At 38.8% G+C, this 26,667-nt stretch overlaps 1 protein-coding gene across 1 annotated transcript; it reads right to left on the bottom strand.

Moving 5' to 3' along the window:
- On the bottom strand, nt 1-25,213 carry LOC142149636 (uncharacterized). Its single transcript, XM_075204957.1, has 3 exons — nt 25,190-25,213; nt 24,297-24,459; nt 1-800 (listed from the first exon to the last, which is right to left on the bottom strand). Exons 1-3 carry the CDS (start codon nt 25,211-25,213, stop codon nt 1-3), a joined length of 987 nt encoding a protein of 328 aa, XP_075061058.1.
- Nucleotides 25,214-26,667: the final 1,454 nt, after the last annotated feature.

The raw sequence follows: 26,667 nt of genomic DNA, 5'->3' as shown, positions 1-26,667 counted from the left end.
TTAAGACCATTTAAATGTTTTCTCTCCTGTGGGAATCATCTGATGTTGCATAAGAGCTGGCTTGTGGGTAAAACTCTTGCTACATTCAGAGTGTTTAAATAGTTTGTCTCCTGTGTGTATCTTCTTATGTGCAACAAGAGTTGAATTGTCACTAAAACACTTAGTACATTCAGAGCATTTAAATGGTTTCTCTCCTGTGTGAATCCTCTCATGTCTTACACGATTTGAATTCTTGGTAAAACACTTGCTACATTCAGAGCATTTAAATGGTTTCTCTCCTGTGTGAGTCCTGTGATGTGCAACAAGAGTTGATTTGTCACTAAAACACTTACTACATTCAGAGCATTCAAATGGTTTCTCTCCTGTGTGAATCATGTGATGATTTACAAGATGTGAATTTTGCGCAAAACACTTGCTACATTCAGAGCATTTAAATGGTTTCTCTCCTGTGTGAATCCTCTGATGTGCAAAAAGATGTGAATTCTCATTAAAACACTTGCTACATTCAGAGCATTTAAATGGTTTCTCTCCTGTGTGAATCCTCTGATGTGCAACAAGAAATGAATTGTCACTAAAACACTTCCTACATTCAGAGCATTTAAATGGTTTCTCTCCTGTGTGAATCCTGTGATGTGCAACAAGAGTTGAATTGTCACTAAAACACTTCCTACATTCAGAGCATTTAAATGGTTTCTCTCCTGTGTGAATCATGTAATGATTTACAAGATGTGAATTTTGGGCAAAACACTTGCTACATTCAGAGCATTTAAATGGTTTCTCTCCTGTGTGAATCCTCTGATGTGCAACCAGATTTGACTTTTTGGTAAAACACTTGTAGCATTCAGAGCATTTGTATGGCTTCATTCTTGTGTGAATCCACTGATGTAGTTGTGATTTACAAGCAAAAACTTGTTTTCAGAGCAGAGATAGGACTTCTAGCGTATTAGTTACCAGCAACTTATTTGTAGAAGGTTTCTTTTTTAAAAAAATAAAATAAGATTGTGAGAATTTCGAAAGAGTTTATGAAGAACTGATGTTTGTAGTCTGTATGACATGTAGATGAGACAACATCCTTTTTGAACACTTATGTTCAGAGTACAAAGTCCTTTCCCAAAATGTCTTCTGGTTTTAGTGTGATCCTGTTCATTAATTCACCCAAGAGAAAAAAGTGTGTTAATATTTATAAGCCTATTACATTAATTAATCTACTATAACAGAAGTAATGTTGTGTACAGAAGACAAATATATTTTATACACAAGCAAATATGACCCAACCATTGGCAATTGTTTTTGCTCTTCTGTATATTGCCACATATATACATAAAAAAAATGTGGAGACTTATCTGTATACTCACAGAAGACAATAAGCTGTGATACAACCCTATAGGAGATAAAGTACTCTCCACATACTCACTATTACAGTAGAAGAAAAACAGATCAAAATGAGGAAAGAAATCTTGTATTTAAATATTGAATAATGATAATACAAATTACAGAATATAAAAAGAACAAATGATTACCCTAATAATTATAATTCTGTTAGGTTGCAGTGCTAACAATACAAACATTGTAAAGACATAGACGCACCACACATGTATAACAATACAATATCTACAACATAATATATGCGCAATTGTGTTTATGTATCAATAAAATTACCTTACTCTGGTGATTTCTGCTTCTATCACTTTCTTTCCTGATCTTTCTAACTATTCCATCCTTCCAGCTCTGCAGCCACCAAATCACTAACACTGGGCTGATACTGCCTATTTATAGACATTCCTCCCCATCTCTCTGCAATAGGTCCCGGGATGACCAAAATATATTCTCAGACTGTTTCTTTCCAGGTCTCTCACTTTCTTGGCATGTAAATGATGTATACACATTTCTAAAATCAATTACTATAAAAGAAAATTCTAATTAGACCTTGACTCATGGTAAAATCTTGCATTTTAATTAGATTATCATAGTATCTGACTTCCTGTTATGTCAACAAATGGACCTTTTGTTTTTTATGTATGTATTGTCTAGACAGCACTAACTTTGACTTCAACGTGATTCACTGTTAAAAATAAGCCATAATATAAAGTATTATGCAATAAATACACGTTATCCTGAAGATAAAGATTCAGATCTTGTACATCTTCGACCAGCCAAGAACAGATTTACGAAATCAGATAAAGAACACTGAGTAAGGCGCTAATAATATGGGAAAGATACCAAGGTATTAAAAGTAGAATTAAAATTACATACATTCTAAATAAACACTGTGAAGGCTATCTCTGTATATCCTTACAAGACACAAAGCTGTGATATATCCGCACAGGAGATAATGGACTCATCACCTACTCACTATTAATGAAGCAGTTTACATATTTAGTTGTAGGTGGTGCTCCCGTGAACAAAATAGTCAATAAGTACACTTAAGAAGTCACTCTGGAGCCACACAATATATAATTTTATATATAGTATAACTTATATTATATACTATGTATATATATATATATATATATATATATATATATATATATATATATATATATAAATAATATGTGGTAATTCCGCAATATAATGTTTGGACTTTAGAGTACATAATCATCTCTATTAATAGACATATCATAGTATAAAGACAATTGGGTGCATGGTTTATAGTGAAGCAATAATTAAGCTATTTGCTGACATTTATCAAATGATGGCCCTATAATAATTTATCCAGTTAAGTTAACCATTGATTTTATATTTCTTTACTGTGATAATTCTAAAATGCTTCCTAGTATAGGCAGATCTGTCTGTTGTTACTATTATTCAATTTAAAGCAAATATGTATTATTCACACATGATAAAGAGATGACATCGGTATAAATACCAGTTATTATCCCATTTATTCTCATCCTTTTTCCTTAGTTTATATGTTTCTCTATGAGGAGCTCTCCCAGGATAAAGTGATACTATTACAGGGAGGAAAGATAAATGATCTCAGTATTGAAGACTCTCTCAGTCCTCACTAATGTTGTAACAAGAACAAATCGTTTAGAACAAATATTTATTTATATCTAGTTTTCCCAAATAATCTATTACAATGAAAATGAAGTGTGATCAGTAGTAATGGAAGATATATGTGAGAATGTAACACAGGGGGAAGGACGTCTCTCCTTAGGTCATTGTTAACTAATTAGTGTTCTACATTTTTTAAACAATGTTGTATTACATTTACCTTAGTGGTGCAGTGTCTCCCACCAATAATCTCTTATATAATTATAGGGTTCAGGTAACTTCTTACTTTATATCACATCTGAAAGCTTCTACTATAGTAAGTAGAATGATTTCCATTTATTCCATGTAACTAGCACTAAGATAACGATTTTCAATACAGTGTAAAACACTTCTCTATAGTGCAAAATAAAACACTTCTTGCTCAGTCTATTAATCTGGTCACACTCTTGGCCCCTTATGTCTGATATGGGGATGGAATCACTAATACAAATACATAGAATATGGAAGGGATAACTTGGTAACTCCCTCAGATTGTAGTGATACATTTTTTAATACTAAATAATTATATTTTGGACACCTGAAGGGATGTAGTTTGGACACACACTAATATACATGACTGTGAATAGGAATTTTCTGAGAATCTATAGGAAGATAAGAATATATAAAACAAATTTTCAGAACATTATCTGAGAAATAGGCTTTCCTGTTAATGTTAATTACCTCTTGGAGAAAATACATTATCTGGAGTAATCATAATGTTATGATATACAGTACATATATTACACAAATTACACAAGAGTACTGGTAGATATATATATATATATATATATATATATATATATATATTACACACACAATACCACAGTACTGATAGAGAATATATAGATATATTACACACATGATACCACAGTACTGATAGAGAATATATAGATATATTACACACATAATACCACAGTACTGATAGAGTGTATAACTCTGCCCAGCAGGTGGCGCTGCAGCTTGTTGTTTTTTTCCATACACGCCACTAGGCATTTATATAGTAGATTATACACACATGATACTACAGTACTGATAGAGAATATATAGATATATTACATACATGATACCACAGTACTGATAGAGAATATATAGATATATTACACACATGATACCACAGTACTGATAGAGAATATATAGATATATTACACACATGATACTACAGTACTGATAGAGAATATATAGATATATTATGAACATGATACCACAGTACTGATAGAGAATATATAGATATAATACACACATGATACTACAGTACTGATAGAGAATATATAGATATAGTACAGGCATGATACTACAGTTCTGATAGAGAATATATATTATTGCCAAACTATACTTATTATCATGTATACAATGGTTGACTCATAAAACTATTTGGCCTTAATCTTAACTAAATGTGCAACAAAAGTTGATTTTTAGGATTATGGGAGAACTAAATTATTCCTGTCCTTTCATATATGATGCATACAATTTAGGTGAAAATCTAGAAATGTCCATAAATATGCTTGTGTATATATTACAAACGTAATGGTTCATGTATATCTAACTACACTGAAACCATAGGAGAAAGCAGACACATATAATGTACAGTGTATTATCAGGATATTTAAAGTTCAACACATGTAACCCAGCTTTGTTTTACAATGTAATATTTACTAATAGATAATACAATGTGCAGAATATACAATGCACAGTAGTGTACTCTAATAATTATAATGCTGTTAGATTGTAATAATAACTATATAAACATTGCTAAGACAAAAACACATCCCATATGTACAATACAATATCTATAATATAACACTTATAAATGTTTGTGTATATATCAGTATATTCTTATGTATAATATAATTACTTTAGTCTGAAGATTTCCCTCCTTCCAGCTCTCCAGCCACCAACTCACTAACACTGGACTGATACTACCTATTTATAGTCATTCCTCCCCATCTCTCTTCAATAGTTCCCAGGATGACCAGAAGGTTCTCAGACTGTTTGTCTCCGGGTCTCTCATGTAAATCTCATTGACAAGTAAATGAGGTATAAACATTCCTAAGGTCACTGACTTCAAAGGAAAATACTAATTAGACCTTGGCAGGTGTTAAAATCTCACATTCTAATTAGATCAGCACAGTCTGGACCTTTCGTTTAGGATTTGTCTATTGTGTAGGCAGACAGTGTGAGCAGAATGTCCTATTGTACATATCAGCAGTAACTCTGATATTAATTTTATTCATTGTTAAAATTACACAATAACAAAAGATATAAGTAAATTATTTAATATAAATAAAATTGTAAATGCAGATTATTGAGGATATTCATCTAAATAAAGCCAGAATCATACATATAGCAGAACCTCATTTATAACTATCAAATCTATTTAATACACAATAAAGAAAACTCCTTTCAATTGTTATAAAGCAGATGATAGCACCCTCAGGAACATGATTGAAAGATTTATGTATACAATTATTAGAACTAGCTGTTAACAATGATCATATATCAGGTAACTTAATGTCACCTGGGTTCACTGTGCAATGTCATTCATGGAATCTGGGATTGAAAACAGACAGTCAGTCTACAGGTGATAAATGTTGAGATCTAAAACCCTTCAATTACCAGAGTTCTGCCTTAAAATAACAGGGAAAAATAGGCTCATCATAGATATCGAATTTCATAAATGCTGAAAGCAGAGATCTACTTCTGAGAATAATGTGACCAATCCTTATGGAGACTGTAGTAAGAACCTGACACGTTTCTGTGCTGTTGGACTTTCATCAGAAGGATGAATCCAGGTGACACAGTCTCAGTATTTATATGTGATGTATTCATCCCAACTGATCACTAATCACCTGTACAACGGAAAGACGAATGTCCAACTTTGTAAGGATTGCTGCAAACCTCTTTGATATTTAAGATATAAAATTCAGAACATATATAAGTATTAAAAGTTTTTTCTTTACATGTATTAATGGATCTGACTTCTTTCTACCAGCAAAATATCAGTAAAACAGATAATCACGTATGGAATAATAACAGCTCAGAGTAAAGAACAGATTATCAGAGTATGTACAAATTTGTGAGAACAGAGAAACTCTGATTAGAATAATCAACCAATGTAATTTAAACAAGAATAGACGAAACAACTGTGACAAGAGGCACAACTAAATGTATCACATATATGTGTCACAATAACCTAAGTGGAAGCAACAATGTGTCACATTACATCACATAAATACAATGGGAGCGTCGATGTATCACATGTGTCAGATGAACTAAATAAACACGTAAATCAGCGGCAGCAGATAAACAGATGATCCTCATTCAGCCACAAGTCTACATTGGTAAAAGGCAACAGTTAGAGATAAAAAAAACTAACTACCAGTTAAATAATCTAAAAGATCTAATAAAAAGTAAAAATATTTATTGCTAAGTAATGGTTTTTCATTGTAATATTCAGAACACATTAATTGTTTGACTTTTAATACAGTTTGCTATTAATTACACTGAGGCAGATAGTTTGCTATACAATTGCTATCAGGACTAGCGGACCTCCTGTGCAGGGCCGGATTTACCACTATGCAACTTAGGCACCTGCCTAGGGCCCAGCAGTCTCCTGGGGGTTCAGCGCAAGTCGCAGGGGGTGGGGGGCACCAGCCAAAAACAACAAAATTGCTGCGGGTGATTGAAAAAAAAATTACCTGATTGCGGTGTCGCCCGGCAGCCTCCTCCCCTTCTCTCCGCTCCATTGCATTCCACTGATTGTCGGGCGTGAGTTGTGACGTCCTCATGCCTGACAACAAGACTCACAGAGGAGAGGCACGTGTGACAGTGATGTCATCATACCTGACAACAAGACTCACAGAGGAGAGGAGCGTGTGACAGTGATGTCATCATACCTGACAACAAGACTCACAGAGGAGAGGAGCGTGTGACAGTGATGTCATCATACCTGACAACAAGACTCACAGAGGAGAAGAGCGTGTGACAGTGATGTCATCATACCTGACAACAAGACTCACAGAGGAGAAGAGCGTGTGACAGTGATGTCATCATACCTGACAACAAGACTCACAGAGGAGAGGCACGTGTGACAGTGACGTCATCATGCCCGACAACAAGACTCACAGAGGAGAGGCACGTGTGACAGTGATGTCATCATGCCCGACAACAAGACTCACAGAGGAGAGGCACGTGTGACAGTGATGTCATCATACCTGACAACAAGACTCACAGAGGAGAGGAGCGTGTGACAGTGATGTCATCATGCCCGACAACAAGACTCACAGAGGAGAGGCACGTGTGACAGTGATGTCATCATACCTGACAACAAGACTCACAGAGGAGAGGAGCGTGTGACAGTGATGTCATCATGCCCGACAACAAGACTCACAGAGGAGAGGAGCGTGTGACAGTGACGTCATCATGCCCGACAACAAGACTCACAGAGGAGAGGCACGTGTGACAGTGATGTCATCATACCTGACAACAAGACTCACAGAGGAGAGGAGCGTGTGACAGACAAGAAAGAAAATAGAACAGAAGATGAGAAAACAGAAAATAGAAAAGAGATAAACAGAAGAGAAGAACACAATACAAAGGTAAGTAAACTAACGGAGGCAGTGACACACTATGATAAAGGAGAGCACAGTGTGAGGTCAGGGTTATCATATTCCCTTGTTCAACCAACAAGGGGGATTTATATATTTCTGTAATATGTCTCCTGTCAGGGGAGAGGGTCCTGCAAACTAAATTGTGTATGTAGGGACCCCCCATGAGGGGATAGAAAATAGAGTAAAAAGTTTACTGTAGACACACACAGTTTTGTATTTATCACACAGTGAGAAAGATTATATACAGAATGTAGTTTAGTTTTTTTATAAGCCATCCGGTATCTTAAGGTTATAACAGCTATGAGGGTGACTCGCCAGGGTAGTAGGGCCAACACTGAGCATAGTAGTGTGTTCTGTAAGGTGGGCACCAATATAATTTATATGTTTGTATTCTTTTTTCTGACAATATTGCACTACATACTGATCTCTCATTCATACTTATGAGAAACGGTCACACTTGGATGTAGTTTCAGGTATGTGCCTGATCCTAAGATTATTTTCCTTTTTTAAGATCTGAGTTGTTTAGCTCTTAGAGTTCTCTGTTCAAATAATCTATGTCCCTATCTGTGTCTCGTTGAAACCGCTGCAAGTCTTCAAGGAGATTCTCCTCTGTTGACCTATGAAATTCAAGGACAGATATGTTTGGTTTGATTGATGTGACAATCTATTGTATTTCAGCTTCAAAAACAATTGCTTAAGGTCTGTTATTATGTAAAACCTTGTAAGGTTAAGATATCTATTGTTAAAGAAAGAGAAAGATAAATTAGTATACAGAGGGCACTCTTTTGTACAAATACTTGTTTGTTGTAGTCTTATAATGAATAATAAAATCAAAAACTCTATTGATAAATTATTAAAAATGCCAAAGCAAAATATTAAAAAATGATTGAAATGTTTGCGAACCTAATAATTAATCAGTTAAAAGGTAAAACTCTACCATGGTGGCTTGTTGTTCATAATATTGTTCCAATTCTTCTGATAAGATAAATTACATATATTATACTTGCAGAAAATACTATTCAGCATGTAGGAGATCCTGTACTTACTCCCTGAATAGATAATCGTATCAAGGGGGACAGGAAGGGATCCGTGTGGTATATTGATAAATTAAAGTAAGCAGAGGTGAATATTAAGTTACATGTGGTCTATATAATAAGGGGTGTAATTGGTGCATAGCCATTCTATTTGCTAAGGATTGTAATGTGCTTATTGTACGTAGTATCTAAACAGGTAAGTATTAGTCTGGTTATAGGATACAATATAGCACGCTAGAACAACTGCTCGTCCCTGTAATAGTATCTGTGAGCAGGTATCTAATAATGATATATCCGAGTGGCTGGTAGTATCGTATTACCCCTTAATAGACTCCCTCAGTGTTAAGAAATATTATTGACTGGATCCTGCTCTCCTAAGCTAATATACAATAACTATCAGCCTAATAAATAACATAATGGACATAGAACAGCAGGTTCAGCGTAACGCCGACGCGCGTTTCACTTTTGAGCTTTAACAAGGCAACCCGATGGTCGGTTGAGATTGGCTCTATAAAGGGGAAAGATCCACCGCTAATGTGACGTAATTGTATCAGCAGGATTAGGGATTCGGGTGCTCATTTCTATTAAAGCTTTGTAATTGGTCCTCCGTGTCACGTGATATGTCACGTGGTACCGTGACATAGTTTGTTAGTATCGTTGTGTACACGGGGGCTCATTTATATTAGAGTTGTTCGATTGGTCCTACCTATCTTTCATTGTAAAAGTGTCACGGGCACTAGGAGTCTTTACCCAGGGATCACCAGGTGATAGGCTTACCAGAGCAGTATAGGTGGTAATATGGTACTCTGGTAGCAGGGTGATCACGGAACAGGAAATAGCAGATGATGAGATGCTCAGGAAAGTCTATGACTAGCAGCACTGGCAATATGGAGGTAGTAATACACGAGGAACTGTATGGACAAAGGACACGTGAAGGTAGTCAGTGGTCTGCGGTAGCAAGTTGTACCACTGCTATAGTGAGGAGGAATGTCCAACAGAAACGAGGAGGTGATGAGAGTCAGCGGTCTGCGGATAGCAAGTTGTACCGCTGTCTGAGTGAAGGAATGGAATCCAAGTGGAGGTATCCGGGGAGTCAGTGGTCTGCGTTAGCAAGTTGTACCACTGCTATGTGAGAGGATACTGGAACAGGTGAAACTGTAAACAGGAGTCAGTGGTCTGCTACTAGCAAGTTGTACTACTGAATATATATGTGAGGAGGTGCACGGGGAGAGACTGCAACACAATATATACACGGGCACCTTGACTTTGATCCACAGTAATATGCACAATATAAATGTATAAATGACTGAACAACACTGCCAATATAGAAAGTCTCTTGAAGTAATCCGGCATGAGATAACACAGTCAATGATGGCAGTAGAGTCAGCAGATAGTACACTCCAGAGGAGAACCAACACAGTCAATGATGGCAATAGACTCAGCGGATAGTACACTCCAGAGGAGAACCAACACAGTCCAGCAAGGTATGCAATACACAGCACAGTCAATGGGAAGTATGCATACCGTGGTTCAGGAGAAGGCAGTCAGACAGGAGTGCAGAGATACCTGAAGGGCAGGAGGCCAGCAGGATACAAGTCCCTGGATGGGTGAAGCAGGGGTCTAGCAGGTGCAGCGCACAGGTAGGTAGACCAGCAGGGAACACAGGAAGGCGTGGAGAGCGGATCAGCAGTAGATGGATGAGTAGCGCTGAGAAGTAACAGCAGCGGGTCTCTGCGGGAACACGGAGGTAACCAATAGCAACTAGCAGGTGCAGTAACGATGGGACACCGGAGCAGAGTTGAACTGGAACAGATGATCACGGAGAGTAGCGGGTAGCAATAGTGGCAGCAGACTCAAGGAAACACGGTAGAGTAGACAAGGACTGAAGACTGAAGCGCACAGAGGCAGCGGATAGGAATCAGCTAAACAGTCACGATGAAACACAGACGGGTTGCAGGTTGAAGACTGTAGTGCACGGAGGCAGCGGGTAGGAATCAGCTAGCAGTCACGATGATGAAACACAGACGAGTTGCAGGTTGAAGACTGTAGTGCACGGAGGCAGCGGATAGGAATCAGCCAAACAGTCACGATGATGAAACACAGACGAGTTGCAGGTTGAAGCCTGTAGTGCACGGAGGCAGCGGATAGGAATCAGCTGGCAGTCACAATCATGAACAGGTGAGTGGATGTGGTTGAAGCCTGTAATGCACGGAGGCAGCGGATAGGCATCAGCTAACAGTCCCAATGATACATGGTAGAGTTGAAGTGATTAGAAGACTGTAGTGCACGGAGGCAGCGGATAGGAATCAGCTCACAGTCACGATGATACAGTAGATGGTAGAAGTGGTATGGGAACCACAGCAGCAGAAGTGGTTTGGAAACCACAGAGGTAGAAGTGGTTTGGAAACCACAGGAATCAGCAGGGCTGAATAAACAAGGAAACACAGGAACACCTTCAGAGACTCATGGGGAATGAGACTCCAAGATCAGGCAACGTGGTGTTGACCACAGGTGCTTAATATAGGGAGGTTGCCTGATCTGCCAATTAAGTTAAAGGAACATACACTGAAGGTTTGGAAAGGGCTGCGCATGCGCAGACCCTCAGGATGGAGGACGGCCACGGTTCCTAAATGTCCGAGAAGAGGCACTCACGGTCCGGTGAGTGACAGTACCCCCCCTTTTAAAGGTGGGCACAGAACGCCTGGAACCGGGCTTGTCCGGATTTTTGGAATAAAACTTCTTCAGAAGAGCAGGAGCATTAAGATCTTCAGCTTTGATCCATGAACGTTCTTCAGGACCAAAGCCCTTCCAATGAACGAGGAAACGGAGGATTCCTCGCGAAATTTTTGCATCCAATACCTCAGTAATCTCGAAATCCTCCTCCTGATGAACTTGAACTGGCTGCGGTGCTGAGGGAGGAGTCGAGAAGCGGTTGATAATGAGAGGTTTGAGTAAGGACACATGGAAGGCATTGGAAATCCGAAGATTCTTAGGAAGAAGAAGTTTAACGCATACTGGATTGATAACTTGAATGATCCTATATGGACCAATAAAACGAGGAGCGAATTTCATAGATGGAACCTTCAAACGAATATTTTTGGTAGATAACCAAACCCGATCTCCAATTTTTAGTGGTGGAATAGCCCGCCTCTTCTTATCTGCGAAAGACTTATATTTGTTAGATGTCTTCTTTAAACAGGTCTTGACCTGAGACCAGATATTTTTGAAGGTCTGACAAGTAGTCTCCACAGCAGGAACTTGGGTGGGTGGGAGGGCAGGAAATTCCGGAAAAGACGGATGGTGACCGTAGACCACAAAGAATGGAGTTTTGGATGATGACTCATGGTACATGTTGTTATGGGCGAATTCAGCCCAAGGGAGCAATTCTACCCAGTTGTCTTGGTTGGCTGAAGAAAACATCCTAATAAAAGTCTCAAGATCTTGATTGACTCGTTCCGTTTGTCCGTTAGATTGCGGATGGTAAGACGATGAGAGAGCTAATCGTATGCCCAAAGTTTTACAAAGGGCCCGCCAGAATCTGGAAACGAATTGTACTCCTCTATCTGACACAATCTCAGACGGACATCCATGGATGCGGAAGATTTCTTTAATGAAGTGTTCAGCCAAAGTAGACGAAGAAGGTAAACCGGACAGAGGGACGAAATGAGCCATCTTCGAAAATCTGTCTACCACTACCCAAATAGTATTGTGATTCTTACTTGGTGGCAAATCAGTAACGAAATCCATACTAATATGGGTCCAAGGCTTGGACGGAATGGGTAGTGGTCGCAGCAACCCTGCTGGAGTTCTGCGGGAGGATTTGAACTGAGAACATAAATCACAGGAAGCAATAAACTCTTTGACGTCTCTCCTCATTGAAGGCCACCAGTAACTTCGAGAGAGCATCTCAAAGGTCTTATGTTCACCGGCGTGTCCAGAAAAACGAGAGGCATGGTACCACGAAAGGATTTTCCTCCTCAGGGTAGGAGGCACGAGGGTCTTCCCAAATGGTAGCATTTTGGTGGATGAAGCAGCCAGAGAAATACATTTGGGGTCTAGAATAGCATGGTTGGGAACCTCTTCTACATCAGAGGACGTCACAAAAGCTCGAGATAGAGCGTCAGCTTTCTTGTTCTTAGCGGCTGGTTTGAAGGTTATAATTAATTCAAAACGGGAAAAGAAAAGAGACCATCTTGCTTGACGAGGGTTCAAGCATTGAGCAGATTGCAAATATGACAAGTTCTTATGATCTGTGAAGATCGTCACCGGATGACGAGCTCCTTCCAACAAGTATCTCCATTCCTCTAATGCAGCTTTGATGGCCAGCAACTCCTTGTCCCCGATAGTGTAATTTCTCTCGGCGGGCAGAAGACCCCGAGAGTAGAAGGCACAAGGATGTAATTTTTGTTGCTCCGAGCGTTGGGAGAGAATGGCTCCTAAGCCCACATTAGAGGCATCTACTTCTAGGAAGAAGGGAAGTGTCACATCAGGCTGTCGAAGAATGGGAGCAGACGAGAAGGACTCTTTGAGAATTTGGAAGGCTTGGAGAGCCTCAGATGACCATTGCTTAGTATTAGCCCCTTTACGAGTCAGGGCCACAATAGGAGATGCAATGGACGAGAAGTCTTGAATGAAGCGTCTATAGTAATTGGCAAAACCTAAAAAACGCTGGATGGCACGAAGAGTAGTTGGCTGAGGCCAATGTAGTACAGCATTTACTTTGTCTGGATCCATCTTCAGGCCAACTCCGGAAACTATATACCCCAAGAATGGAATCTGGGGTAATTCGAATGAACATTTTTCCAATTTACAGAACAATGAGTTTTTCCGCAGTCTGGAGAGGACCTCTGCCACATGTTGGTGATGAGAAGGCAGGTCCTGTGAGAAGATCAATATGTCGTCCAGGTAGACAACGACACATACATATAATAAGTCCCGAAAGATCTCATTGATGAAACCTTGGAAAACAGCGGGGGCATTACACAGCCCGAAGGGCATTACTAAATATTCGTAATGCCCATCTCTGGTGTTAAACGCGGTCTTCCATTCATCACCGGAACGGATTCTAATTAAATTGTAGGCACCACGAAGATCCAACTTAGTAAATATCCGAGCTCCCTTGATGCGATCAAATAGCTCAGTGATCAGCGGAATGGGATACCGATTCTTAATAGTAATGGCGTTGAGTCCACGAAAATCTATACAAGGGCGTAATGATCCATCCTTCTTTTTGACGAAGAAGAACCCAGCTCCAGCGGGAGAGGTGGAAGGTCGAATGAAGCCACGCTGGAGATTCTCCTGTATGTACTCAGATGTGGCTTGAGTTTCAGGCAACGAGAGAGGATAGACCCGGCCCCTGGGAGGAGTCTTGCCAGGTAGAAGGTCGATCGGACAATCCCAAGAACGATGAGGAGGAAGACGTTCAGACTGAGCTTTATCAAACACATCGGCAAATAAAGCATACTGAGGAGGGAGTCCCGGGGAGGAAGATGTGATGGAAGATTGCTGTACTTTAAGAGGAGTCACTTGAGAAAGACAACGATGGTGACATTCAGACCCCCAAGACGTAACTTGAGGAGTGCGCCAGTCAATCTGGGGAGAGTGACACTGAAGCCATGGAAGGCCTAAGACAATCGGACTTGTCGTAACTGGAAGAATTAAAAACGAAATTTCTTCATGGTGTAGTACACCAATCTGAAGGGTTACTGGAGACGTACTCTGGGTGATGAGACCATTGATGAGACGTGATCCATCTATAGCCGTCACAGTAATGGGTGTTTTTAAAGTGATCACTGGTAGGGACCATTGATTCACTAGTGATTTAGAAATGAAATTTCCTGCTGCTCCGGAATCAATCAATGCCTGTGACTCAAAAGATTTGGTAGCAAGGGAGATAGTCACATCAAAGGCGCAGACTTTAGATTTCATAGACAATGGAGAGGACTCCAGGGACCCTAACTTCACCTCTCCAGAACTAGTTAGGGCCTGGCATTTCCCGATCTCTTAGGGCAAGAGCTGAGTGTATGCGTGGAATCAGCACAATAGATACAGAGTCTATTCTTTACTCTTCGTTTCCTCTCCTCTGAAGATAATTTGGAACGTCCTATCTCCATGGGAATCACAGAGGATGGAGCTGGACGAAATTGAGGATTTGAACGAAGAGGTGCTTTAACAGCCGTTGTTTTCTCAGACTCTCTTTCACGAAATCTCATATCTACACGGTGGCAAAGAGAGATCAAATCTTCTAGTGACGAAGGAAGCTCTTGGGTAGTCAGTGCATCTTTAATTTTATCGGAGAGCCCCTGCCAGAAGGCGGCAACTAATGCTTCAGTATTCCACTGAAGTTCAGAGGCTAAGATCCTAAATTGAATGACATACTGTCCTACTGTATTGGAGCCTTGTCGTAAACGAAGAATGCTGGAAGCAGCGGAGGTCACACGACCTGGTTCATCGAACACACTTCGGAACGTGGAAATGAATTTGGCACTATCTTGTAGAATTGGATCGTTTCTTTCCCACAGAGGGGAGGCCCAAGCCAGGGCTTGTCCGGAAAACAATGAGATAAGATAGGCCACTCTGGAACGATGGGTAGAAAAATTTTGAGGTTGGAGTTCAAAATGGACTGAACATTGGTTAAGGAAACCTCTACAAGTTTTGGGGTCCCCGTCATATTTTGACGGAGTAGGCAGGTGAAGCGTAGGAGCTGTAGACACCTGGGATGGCACTGGGGAAACGGAGGAAAGCACAGGAGCTTCAATATTAGCTGTAACAGTCTGTCCAGATGTTCCTTGGGAGGTTAACGATTGGTAACATTGAAGTAACAGCTGTTGGCGAGCATCCTGTTGCTCCACACGGCTGACCAGATGCTGCAGCATCTCTTTAGCAGTAGGTTCCGTATCTGGGTCTGTCATGGCCTGATCTTACTGTCACGGGCACTAGGAGTCTTTACCCAGGGATCACCAGGTGATAGGCTTACCAGAGCAGTATAGGTGGTAATATGGTACTCTGGTAGCAGGGTGATCACGGAACAGGAAATAGCAGATGATGAGATGCTCAGGAAAGTCTATGACTAGCAGCACTGGCAATATGGAGGTAGTAATACACGAGGAACTGTATGGACAAAGGACACGTGAAGGTAGTCAGTGGTCTGCGGTAGCAAGTTGTACCACTGCTATAGTGAGGAGGAATGTCCAACAGAAACGAGGAGGTGATGAGAGTCAGCGGTCTGCGGATAGCAAGTTGTACCGCTGTCTGAGTGAAGGAATGGAATCCAAGTGGAGGTATCCGGGGAGTCAGTGGTCTGCGTTAGCAAGTTGTACCACTGCTATGTGAGAGGATACTGGAACAGGTGAAACTGTAAACAGGAGTCAGTGGTCTGCTACTAGCAAGTTGTACTACTGAATATATATGTGAGGAGGTGCACGGGGAGAGACTGCAACACAATATATACACGGGCACCTTGACTTTGATCCACAGTAATATGCACAATATAAATGTATAAATGACTGAACAACACTGCCAATATAGAAAGTCTCTTGAAGTAATCCGGCATGAGATAACACAGTCAATGATGGCAGTAGAGTCAGCAGATAGTACACTCCAGAGGAGAACCAACACAGTCAATGATGGCAATAGACTCAGCGGATAGTACACTCCAGAGGAGAACCAACACAGTCCAGCAAGGTATGCAATACACAGCACAGTCAATGGGAAGTATGCATACCGTGGTTCAGGAGAAGGCAGTCAGACAGGAGTGCAGAGATACCTGAAGGGCAGGAGGCCAGCAGGATACAAGTCCCTGGATGGGTGAAGCAGGGGTCTAGCAGGTGCAGCGCACAGGTAGGTAGACCAGCAGGGAACACAGGAAGGCGTGGAGAGCGGATCAGCAGTAGATGGATGAGTAGCGCTGAGAAGTAACAGCAGCGGGTCTCTGCGGGAACACGGAGGTAACCAATAGCAACTAGCAGGTGCAGTAACGATGGGACACCGGAGCAGAGTTGAACTGGAACAGATGATCACGGAGAGTAGCGGGTAGCAATAGTGGCAGCAGACTCAAGGAAACACGGTAGAGTAGACAAGGACTGAAGACTGAAGCGCACAGAGGCAGCGGATAGGAATCAGCTAAACAGTCACGATGAAACACAGACGGGTTGCAGGTTGAAGACTGTAGTGCACGGAGGCAGCGGGTAGGAATCAGCTAGCAGTCACGATGATGAAACACAGACGAGTTGCAGGTTGAAGACTGTAGTGCACGGAGGCAGCGGATAGGAATCAGCCAAACAGTCACGATGATGAAACACAGACGAGTTGCAGGTTGAAGCCTGTAGTGCACGGAGGCAGCGGATAGGAATCAGCTGGCAGTCACAATCATGAACAGGTGAGTGGATGTGGTTGAAGCCTGTAATGCACGGAGGCAGCGGATAGGCATCAGCTAACAGTCCCAATGATACATGGTAGAGTTGAAGTGATTAGAAGACTGTAGTGCACGGAGGCAGCGGATAGGAATCAGCTCACAGTCACGATGATACAGTAGATGGTAGAAGTGGTATGGGAACCACAGCAGCAGAAGTGGTTTGGAAACCACAGAGGTAGAAGTGGTTTGGAAACCACAGGAATCAGCAGGGCTGAATAAACAAGGAAACACAGGAACACCTTCAGAGACTCATGGGGAATGAGACTCCAAGATCAGGCAACGTGGTGTTGACCACAGGTGCTTAATATAGGGAGGTTGCCTGATCTGCCAATTAAGTTAAAGGAACATACACTGAAGGTTTGGAAAGGGCTGCGCATGCGCAGACCCTCAGGATGGAGGACGGCCACGGTTCCTAAATGTCCGAGAAGAGGCACTCACGGTCCGGTGAGTGACAAAAAGTAATTTGATGACTTGAGACTATACAGGATTTCTTAGTAAGATGATTTTACTTTGTGGGTTATATATGGAAGAGCTCAGTTGCTTATAAATCCTGGATTCTTGCCAATCTATCAGGTTTATTTAACCTTCATAATGGATCTTGTATAAATAGCTGAGTGACAGTATACATAGAGTGTCTAATTTTGTTTTTATAATGATGTATAAGCAATCACGTTGCATTGCAAATTATGTTTAAAATCCTATAGATTGCATTTTATAATATATAGTGATGATGCGATATATGGTGTTGGAAGTGATATTTAATAAAAGCTATTATTATTGTTTGTTATTTTATTATTTAATATTTACTAATATTATTAAAGTGTTGTAAATTAAGTATTAAATCCATCTTATTGGTGTGGTACATGGCCAAAGTGAAAAACAAACTAAGTGAAACATAAAAGAAAAATATAAACAATTAAGAAATTAGTACTTTGTACTAAATTATGCTAAGAATGCACCCTATAAAGTGCAAAAGTGATAAAAACATGAATGAAAATTAGGACTGATTCTGAAACTCAGGCTGATTCAGAAATACGGCATAGGAAGTGCAAAAAGAAAAATGAATTGCATTACATAATGTATAGCAATGATTTATTATTCATGACAAAAATTCTCAGTGCAGTTTTTATACATGTATAGTGATTCTATATTTGAGTCTAACTATAAAAGCGTGCTATCACTCCTTATTAGGCAAACACCATATAGTTACTATTGTCATTCAAGCCATTAGGGATAAGACTCCCCATCAAGAAGATTTTTTTAGTTTCATGTTTGAGGAGCTCAGTTTGTATGTCTCCTCCGCTGAGACCTAAATTTATTTGTTCCATGGCATATGCCCTAAGATATTTAGGATCGTTCTTATTATGTTGTAGAAAATGTTTCGCTACTGTAGACAGTGGCCTCGAGTTGGCCCTGTCTTTAATGGCATTACGTTTATTCCCCACGTGTTCAAGAATTCTCCTCTTGAACGGTCTGCTGGTCATTCCTTTGTACTTGAGTTGGCAGGGACAAGTTAAACAATATATTATGTTGGGTGTGTTACAATTAATGAATTGTTCTATACTCCACCTCTGCTGTAATTTGTCTGTATATTCTTTAGTTGGAATCACATATTGGCATGCTTTACAGACTCCGCAACGAAAAAAACCTTTAGGTCTTGTTGATAATTGTTGCCACTGTGGCTGTAGTGAACTGTAAATAAGTGGTCCTTAAGGTTACTTGAACCTCTCCATGTAATTAGTACCTTATCATTAAGAATTTTGCGGAGGTCCTCACCTGACATGAGGACATGCCAATGTTTTTGGAAGATGGCTAATATGTTCTTCCATTTAGTGCAATAGGTGCCTATCATTCTGATATCATTATGTTGTATCCTCATCTTAATGTTGGGGGGAGGGTATATAAGAGATTCTCTATCTCTTGTTATGACAGCCTTCTCTGCCTGTCTAATCACCTTTTTGCTATATCCCTGATAAAGAAATCTTTTCTTCAATTCATCAGCTCTTTGTGTATACACTGTTTTATCAGAGCAATTTCTTTTGACTCCTAATAGCTCCCTATTTGGGACCCCACCCTAACCACCGGGGGGAAATGAGAACTTGTGAAATGTAGGAGACTATTAGTGGCTGTCTTTTTATGGTATATAGCCGTATCTAGTCTTCCATCATTAGTCTTCGTGATTGTAAGATCCAAAAAGTTGATTGCCATCTCATTGATTTCTGAGGTTAACTTGAGATTTATATCATTAGTATTAAGAGTCATTACAAGTTCCTGAAAGAGAGAGTCCTGACTATCCCATAATAATAAAACATCATCAATGTAGCGTAGCCACAGGCTTATGTGATTTGTGTATTTTTCGTTCTGAGCGTTAAACACATACTCTCCCACCAACCCAAAAGCAAATTGGCATAGGTGGGAGCACAAGCCAGATTCTCTTTATATATTTTTTCTCTTTCTATATATCATGACTGGGTAATGAACCAACAAGAGAATCTGTTGTGGAATTAATACCAATGAGTGGATTGCTTTTAGGCCATGTAAGTGATCCAGTTCATTTTATTTTTGTTTACTAAACACGTGTGGCGGTGTTTCTGACTGGTGCTTAGCGAACACACGGTGTTTGGTGTTTCTGGGTATAGAGTTTGTGATTGCTAACCCAATTGCTAACCCAGTTTTTATTTATTTTTTCAAATTGCATGTGACTATTACCGTTTGGAGACATCATAAGACAAGCAAAGTCCCTTCATGAGATATCTGTTTTGACAACAACTATTAAGAAAATTCCATTATTGGATTTAAAAGAAGTGACTTTTTGTGGTGGACATTATGGATGATTTTTTACAGTATTCAGTTTTTTCTGTGTTGAACTTGCTTTATGCGCCTTCCGTACCTTTATTGTATTATGTATAAGGTTAAATGAAGTGGCATTCTTTGAGGTAATTAGGCAGCTAAATTGCAGGGAGCGCCATTTTGGATGATTATATATATATATATATATATATATATATATATATATATATATATATATTTTGCTATGATACAGTTCTTTTCTGGGTCACTTCCTACCTATCATACTTCCCCTTAAGTGTTACTACCTCTGGCACATCATCCCCTCTACTCCCACTATCTGATGGGCTCCCATAAGGCTCTTTTCTTGGCCCTTTACTTTTTCATTGTACACCTCTTTACTTGGAGCACTAGTTTGCTCATTCGGCCTCTAGTACAACCTCTACACCGATGACACCTGAATCTATATCTCTTCCACTGACCTCTGTCATTTTGTACTTTCTTAGGAAACACACTGTCTTTCTGCCATCTACAAAAATAGAGCTTATCATCTTTCCTCCTGCCAGAGTCACCATCTCCCCTCAAAGCTCCCTCACTGTCAATAACAACAAACTTTCCTCAGTCTACCAAGACCGCTGCCTTGGTGTCACACTTGAACCGGTTCTCTGTTTTATTCTTCATACCCAGACTCTCTCCCAGTGTTGACTACTAAAACTCGTATCCATTCTCTGATAATCTCTGGTCTTAACTAGAGCAAACCTAATGCTATCTGACATTTCCAATATCCATGTATCCACACTTCAATTCCTTCTTAATGTTGCTGCAAGACTGATCTTCCTCTCTCACCGATCCACATCTGCTGAACCACTTTCCAAATCCCTATACTGTATCCCTGAGTCCTCCAGAATCCAGTTCAAATTACTCCCCCTTATCTACAAAGCCCTCAACAATACCACCCCATCAAACAACTCAAATTCCATATCAAAATACTCTCCCTCCTGCCTTCTTAGAGCTACCTCTGACCTGTTCTTTGTCTTGTCTCTGGTACCCTCCTCTCACTCCCACCTACAAGACTTCTCCCGTGCTGCTCCCCACTTATGGAATTCCCTACCATGCCCTATCAGACTTTCCCACAGCCGTCAAATCATTGACGGCTCTGAACGCCCATCTCTTTTTAGAGCTCACCTTATTCCCAATAATACTATTCACACTAATGAACCTTAACAACTGTCCCAATCTCCACTCCACATTTGCAATGTAAGCTCTATTTTGAGCAGGGTCCTCTAAACCCTTTATTTTCATGTCTGCGTGTATTTTGTCTGCCTTGTATGTCCCTGTTATATCTATGTCCTGTCTTCCGTACTGTACTGCACATGCTAATGGCAGACTGGAAAATAATCATAATTACAAAAAAATGAATTATGGGGTGTACTGTGTTTCATTGCTGTTAGTCCAAATAATAAAACTTTACATTCTTTACAGGTCATATGAGTTAGAAATATTTAATAGATGTATTAAACTAAAGTCAATACAGTATTCTTTGGTTGTCAATTACTTTACAGTAATTAGAGTAGCCATAGGATTTTTAGAGGAATTAAATGGTTGCGCTAGATTCTTTTTTTTTGTTTTGACATATAACAGTTGCAAACATTTGCTTCATCCATTTATACAATAACAGGGTTAGAGTGATTTTAATTTTGTCACATAAGATGCTATGACAACACATGATCATTAAGAAGATGGCTGACAATGAGCAGACATGACTGTATGAGCATCAGCTGTAATGAATTGTAGTTTGCAAAACATCCTGCACATTTTCCTATAAGTTAAAAAACTTTAAATTATTTGCAGGCCGTCCTAGTTATTACCTTTATTATATGCACTAAACTAAAGTCAATAAAGTCTTCTTTGGTTGTCATCTACTTTACAGTTATAAGGATAGACATGGTCGTGGCATTTTAGAGGAAATAAATGGTTGTGTTAATTTTTTTGCGACATATAACAGTCACATAGATTTAGTGCATTCATTTCTACAATAGGAAGAATAGAATGATTTTAATTTTGTCAATAAAATACCAGGACAACACATCATTAAGAAAATACAGAAAATATGACTGACAATAAACATACATGGCTGCATGTGTCTGCAATACAATGATTGTAATTTGCCAAATATCTTGTACATTTTCCTATATGAGGTTGACAATTTAACTATATAATGTCAACATTGTAAACCTGTTCGACATGTCATGTGTCAAAATTTCACAGGGCGACATTATGTATGTGTAGATATTAGTTATGTCGACATTACAAGAGTGTAGACATTATAAACATGTCAGCAACGTTATGTGTCCACATTTTAGATGTTGACATTTTGGATGTGTAGACATAATGTGTGTCGACATTTTAAATGTGAAGACATTATTACCGTGCTGACATTATTTTGGTCAACATTATAACAGTGTAGACATTATCTAAGTCAACATTATGATTTAGACATTTTACATTTCAAAGCTTCTTCAAATTCATTGTAGACATTTCTACTACATCCCTCTAATACATTTGCTGTATGATAATAATGATAACTGGTCTTTGCAGTGTTTTTATTATTGGCTCTCATATTATCAGCATCACACAACCCCATAAATATCACACCTGGTTCCATCTTCCTAATATATAGCAGAGTGCACAATATTAATTAATACTGAAAAAAGATGTTAGTTCCACAATCAAAAACAGATTTTCCACATGTATCATGATCAGATTTTATTCAACAACAAGTGTTATAGAAACAGCCGCCAGTAAAATAAATGGTAATTACAGATATTGTGTGAGCATTGTTCTTCAGTCTATATACAGGTCAGCGCTGTATGATTTAGATAACTAATAAAATACAAGTAGACTGGGGAGCAATGTCTCTTCCTTGAGGCTTATTTAATAACATGGTGTGAAGAACAAGGATTTGCTGTAACCCGTAGAAACTAGATATCAGCTATTAGTACTCTGGTGTCATAAAAACAACAAATGTGATGATCTGATTGGTTATTAGGGGATACAGCAACCAAGATAGCGATTGAACGGTATGAGGGAAACATTAAGGAGATGTAACAGAGACCAATGGGAGCACATGTAGTGTGGAACATGGCAGTGTGCAGTGTTAGTTTAGATATGTTCAGTATTCATAGCTCTGCCTGTCATAGAAGGAATCCCAGTACTGAGAAGAGCTGCTGGAACTCTCTTCTGTATAGAACGTTCTTTATTCTCCTAGTCCCTTTACCTGCATGAGCAGAGCAGTAGTATATTACAGAGCTCAGGAAGGGCTGCCCCATTGTCATTGTGTGATTGTGTAGTGCAGCCCTAGATCATTACAGTTAGACCATTCCAGATGGAAAATGCCCCCAAGTCCCCTTGCCAGACCACTCTAGTCTTCTCTGACATATAACATGGCCTTGATGTTATATATAACACTTGCCAGATTGAAAAAAAAATAAAACTGCATATCCCCTATATGGATATTATGGTGATAGAACAACATAACTTGCTTATGATACATATGCTACATTCAGATCCTCAGGGTGACTCTTGTGTATGAATCTTCTGGTGAGTGACAAGTGCTCTTCTTTCAATTTAACACTTGCTGCTCCTGTGTGAATCCTCTGATGCTGTATAAGAGCTGGCTTGTGGGTAAAACTCGTGCTACAGTAAGAGTATTTAAATGGTTTGTCTCTTATGTGAATCATCTGATGTGCAAGAAAACATGAATTATGAGTAAAACACTTGGTACATTCAGAGCATTAAAATAATTTCTCTTCTGTCTGGATCTTCCAATTGTTTTCAAGAGATGACGTTTGAATAAAACATTTGCTACATTCAGAGCATTTGAATGGTTTCTCTCCTGTGTGAATCCTCTCATGTCTTACAAGACTTGAATTTTTGGTAAAGCACTTGCTACATTCAGAGCATTTATATGATTTCTCTTCCCTGTGAATTCTGTGATGTGCATCAAGATTTGACTTTTTGGTAAAACACTTGTAGCATTCAGAGCATTTAAATGGCTTCATTCTTGTGTGAGTCTTCTGATGTATGGTCAGATGTGATTTATAAGCAAAACTTTTGAGACATTCAGAATATAGACAGGGCTTCTAGCACATTATTCACCAGCAGCTTATTTGTAGAAGGTTTCTTTTATTAAAAAAAAAAATAAGACTGTGTAAATCCAAAAGAGTTTATTAGGAACTGATGTTTGTAGTCTTTATGACATGTAGATGAGACTATACTTTTGGAACACTCATGTTCAGAGTACAAAGTCCTTCCCAAAATGTCTTCTGTTTTTAGTATGATCCTGTTCATTAATTCACCTAAGAGAAAAAATTGTGTTAATGGTTAATTTAAATGGGTTCTCTCATGTGTGAATCCTGTGATGTTTTACAAGATCTGATTTTTGGGTAAAACACTTGCTACATTCAGAGCATTTGAATGGTTTCTCTCCTGTGTGAATGATCTCATGTCTTACAAGACTTGAATTCTTTGTAAAACACTTGCTACATTCAGAGCATTTAAACGGTTTCTCTCCTGTGTGAATCCTCTGATGTGCAACAAGATGTGAATTCTGGGTAAAACACTTGCTACATTCAGAGCATTCAAATGGTTTCTCTCCTGTGTGAATCCTCTGATGTGCAACAAGATGTGAATTCTGGGAAAAACACTTGATACATTCAGAGCATTTGAATGGCTTCTCTTCTGTGTGAATCCTCTGATGTGCATCAAGATTTGACTTTTTGGTAAAACACTTGTAGCATTCAGAGCATTTATATGGCTTCATTCTTGTGTGAGTCCTCTGATGTAGTTGTGATTTACAAGTAAAAACTTTGTGACATTCAGAGCATAGATAGGACTTCTAGCGTATTAGTTACCAGCAACTTATTTGTAGAAGGTTTCTTCTATTAAAAAATAAAATAAGATTGTGAGAATTCGAAAGAGTTTATGAAGAACTGATGTTTGTAGTCTGTATGACATATAGATGAGACTATTCTTTTGGAACACTCATGTTTAGAGTACAAAGTCCTTTCCCAAAATGTCTTCTGTTTTTAGTGTGATCCTGTTCATTAATTCACCTAAGAGAAAAAAGTTTGTTAATATTTAGAAGCCTTATACAATAATTAATCTACTTTAACAAAAGTAATGTTGTGTACAGAAGACAAATATATTTTATACACAAGCAATTATGACCCAACCATTTGCAATTGTTTTTATTCTTGTGTATATTGCCACATATATTCATAAATAAAACTGTGGAGACTTATCTGTACACTCACAGATGACAATAAGCTGTGATACATCCCTATAGGAGATTAAGTACTCTCCACATACTCACTGTTACATCAGAAGAAAAACAGATCAAAATGAGGATAGAAATCTTGTTTTTCAATATTTACTGATGATAATACAAATTACAGAATATAAAAAGAACAAATGATTACCCTAATAATTATAATTATGTTAGGTTGCAGTGCTAACAATACAAACTTTGCAAAGACATAGACGCACCACACATATATAACAATACAATGTCTACAACATAATATATGCACAATTGTGTTTATGTATCAATAAAATTACCTTACTCTGGTGATTTCTGCTTCTATCACTTTCTTTCCTGATCTTTCTAACTATTCCATCCTTCCAGCTCTGCAGCCACCAACTCACTAACACTGGGCTGATACTGCCTATTTATAGTCATTCCTCCCCATCTCTCTGCAATAGGTCCTAGGATGACCAAAATATATTCTCAGACTGTTTCTTTCCAGGCCTCTCACTTTCTTAGCATGTAAATGATGTATACACATTTCTAATATCAATTACTATAAAAGAAAATTCTAATTAGACCTTGACTCATGGTAAAATCTTGCATTCTAATTAGATTATCATAGTATCTGACTTCCTGTTATGTCAACAAGTAGACCTTTTGTTTTTTATGTATCTATGTATTGTCTAGGCAGCCCTAACTCTGATTTCAATGTGATTCACTGTTAAAAATAAGCCATAATATAAAGTATTATGCAATAAATACACGTTATCCTCAAGATAAAGGCTCAGATCTTGTACATCTTCGACCAGCCAAGAACAGATTTACAAAATCAGATGAAGAACACTGAGTAAGTCGCTAATAATATGGGAAAGATACCAAGGTATTAAAAGTAGAATTAAAATTACCTACATACATTCTTAATAAACACTGTGAAGGCTTTCTCTGTATATCCTTACAAGACACAAAGCTGTGATATATCCGCACAGGAGATAATTGACTCATCACCTACTCACTATTAATGAAGCAGTTTACATATTTAGTTGTAGGTGGTGCTCCCTTGAACAAAATAGTCAATAAGTTCACTTAAGAGGGCACTCTGGAGTCACTCAATATATTATTTTATATATAGTATAACTTATATTGTATACTATATATATATATATATAAATAATATGGGGTAATTCCGCAATATAGTGTTTGGACTTTAGAGTATATAACCATCTCTATTAATAGACATATCATATTATGAAGAAAATTGGGTGCATGGTTTATAGTGAAGCAATAATTAAGCTATTTGCTGACATTTATCATATGATGGCCCTGTAATAATTTATCCAGTTAAGTTAACCATTGTTTTTATATTTCTTTACTGTGATAATTCTAAAATGCTTCCTAGTATAGGCAGATCTGTCTGTTGTTACCATTATTCAATTTAAAGCAAATATGTATTATTCACACATGATAAAGAGATGACATCGGTATAAA

This window comes from Mixophyes fleayi, chromosome 4, assembly GCF_038048845.1.
Source record: "Mixophyes fleayi isolate aMixFle1 chromosome 4, aMixFle1.hap1, whole genome shotgun sequence".
Lineage (NCBI taxonomy): Eukaryota > Metazoa > Chordata > Amphibia > Anura > Limnodynastidae > Mixophyes > Mixophyes fleayi.
The sequence above is the reverse complement of the archived record's forward strand: the minus strand, read 5'-3'. Positions and strand labels throughout refer to the sequence as shown.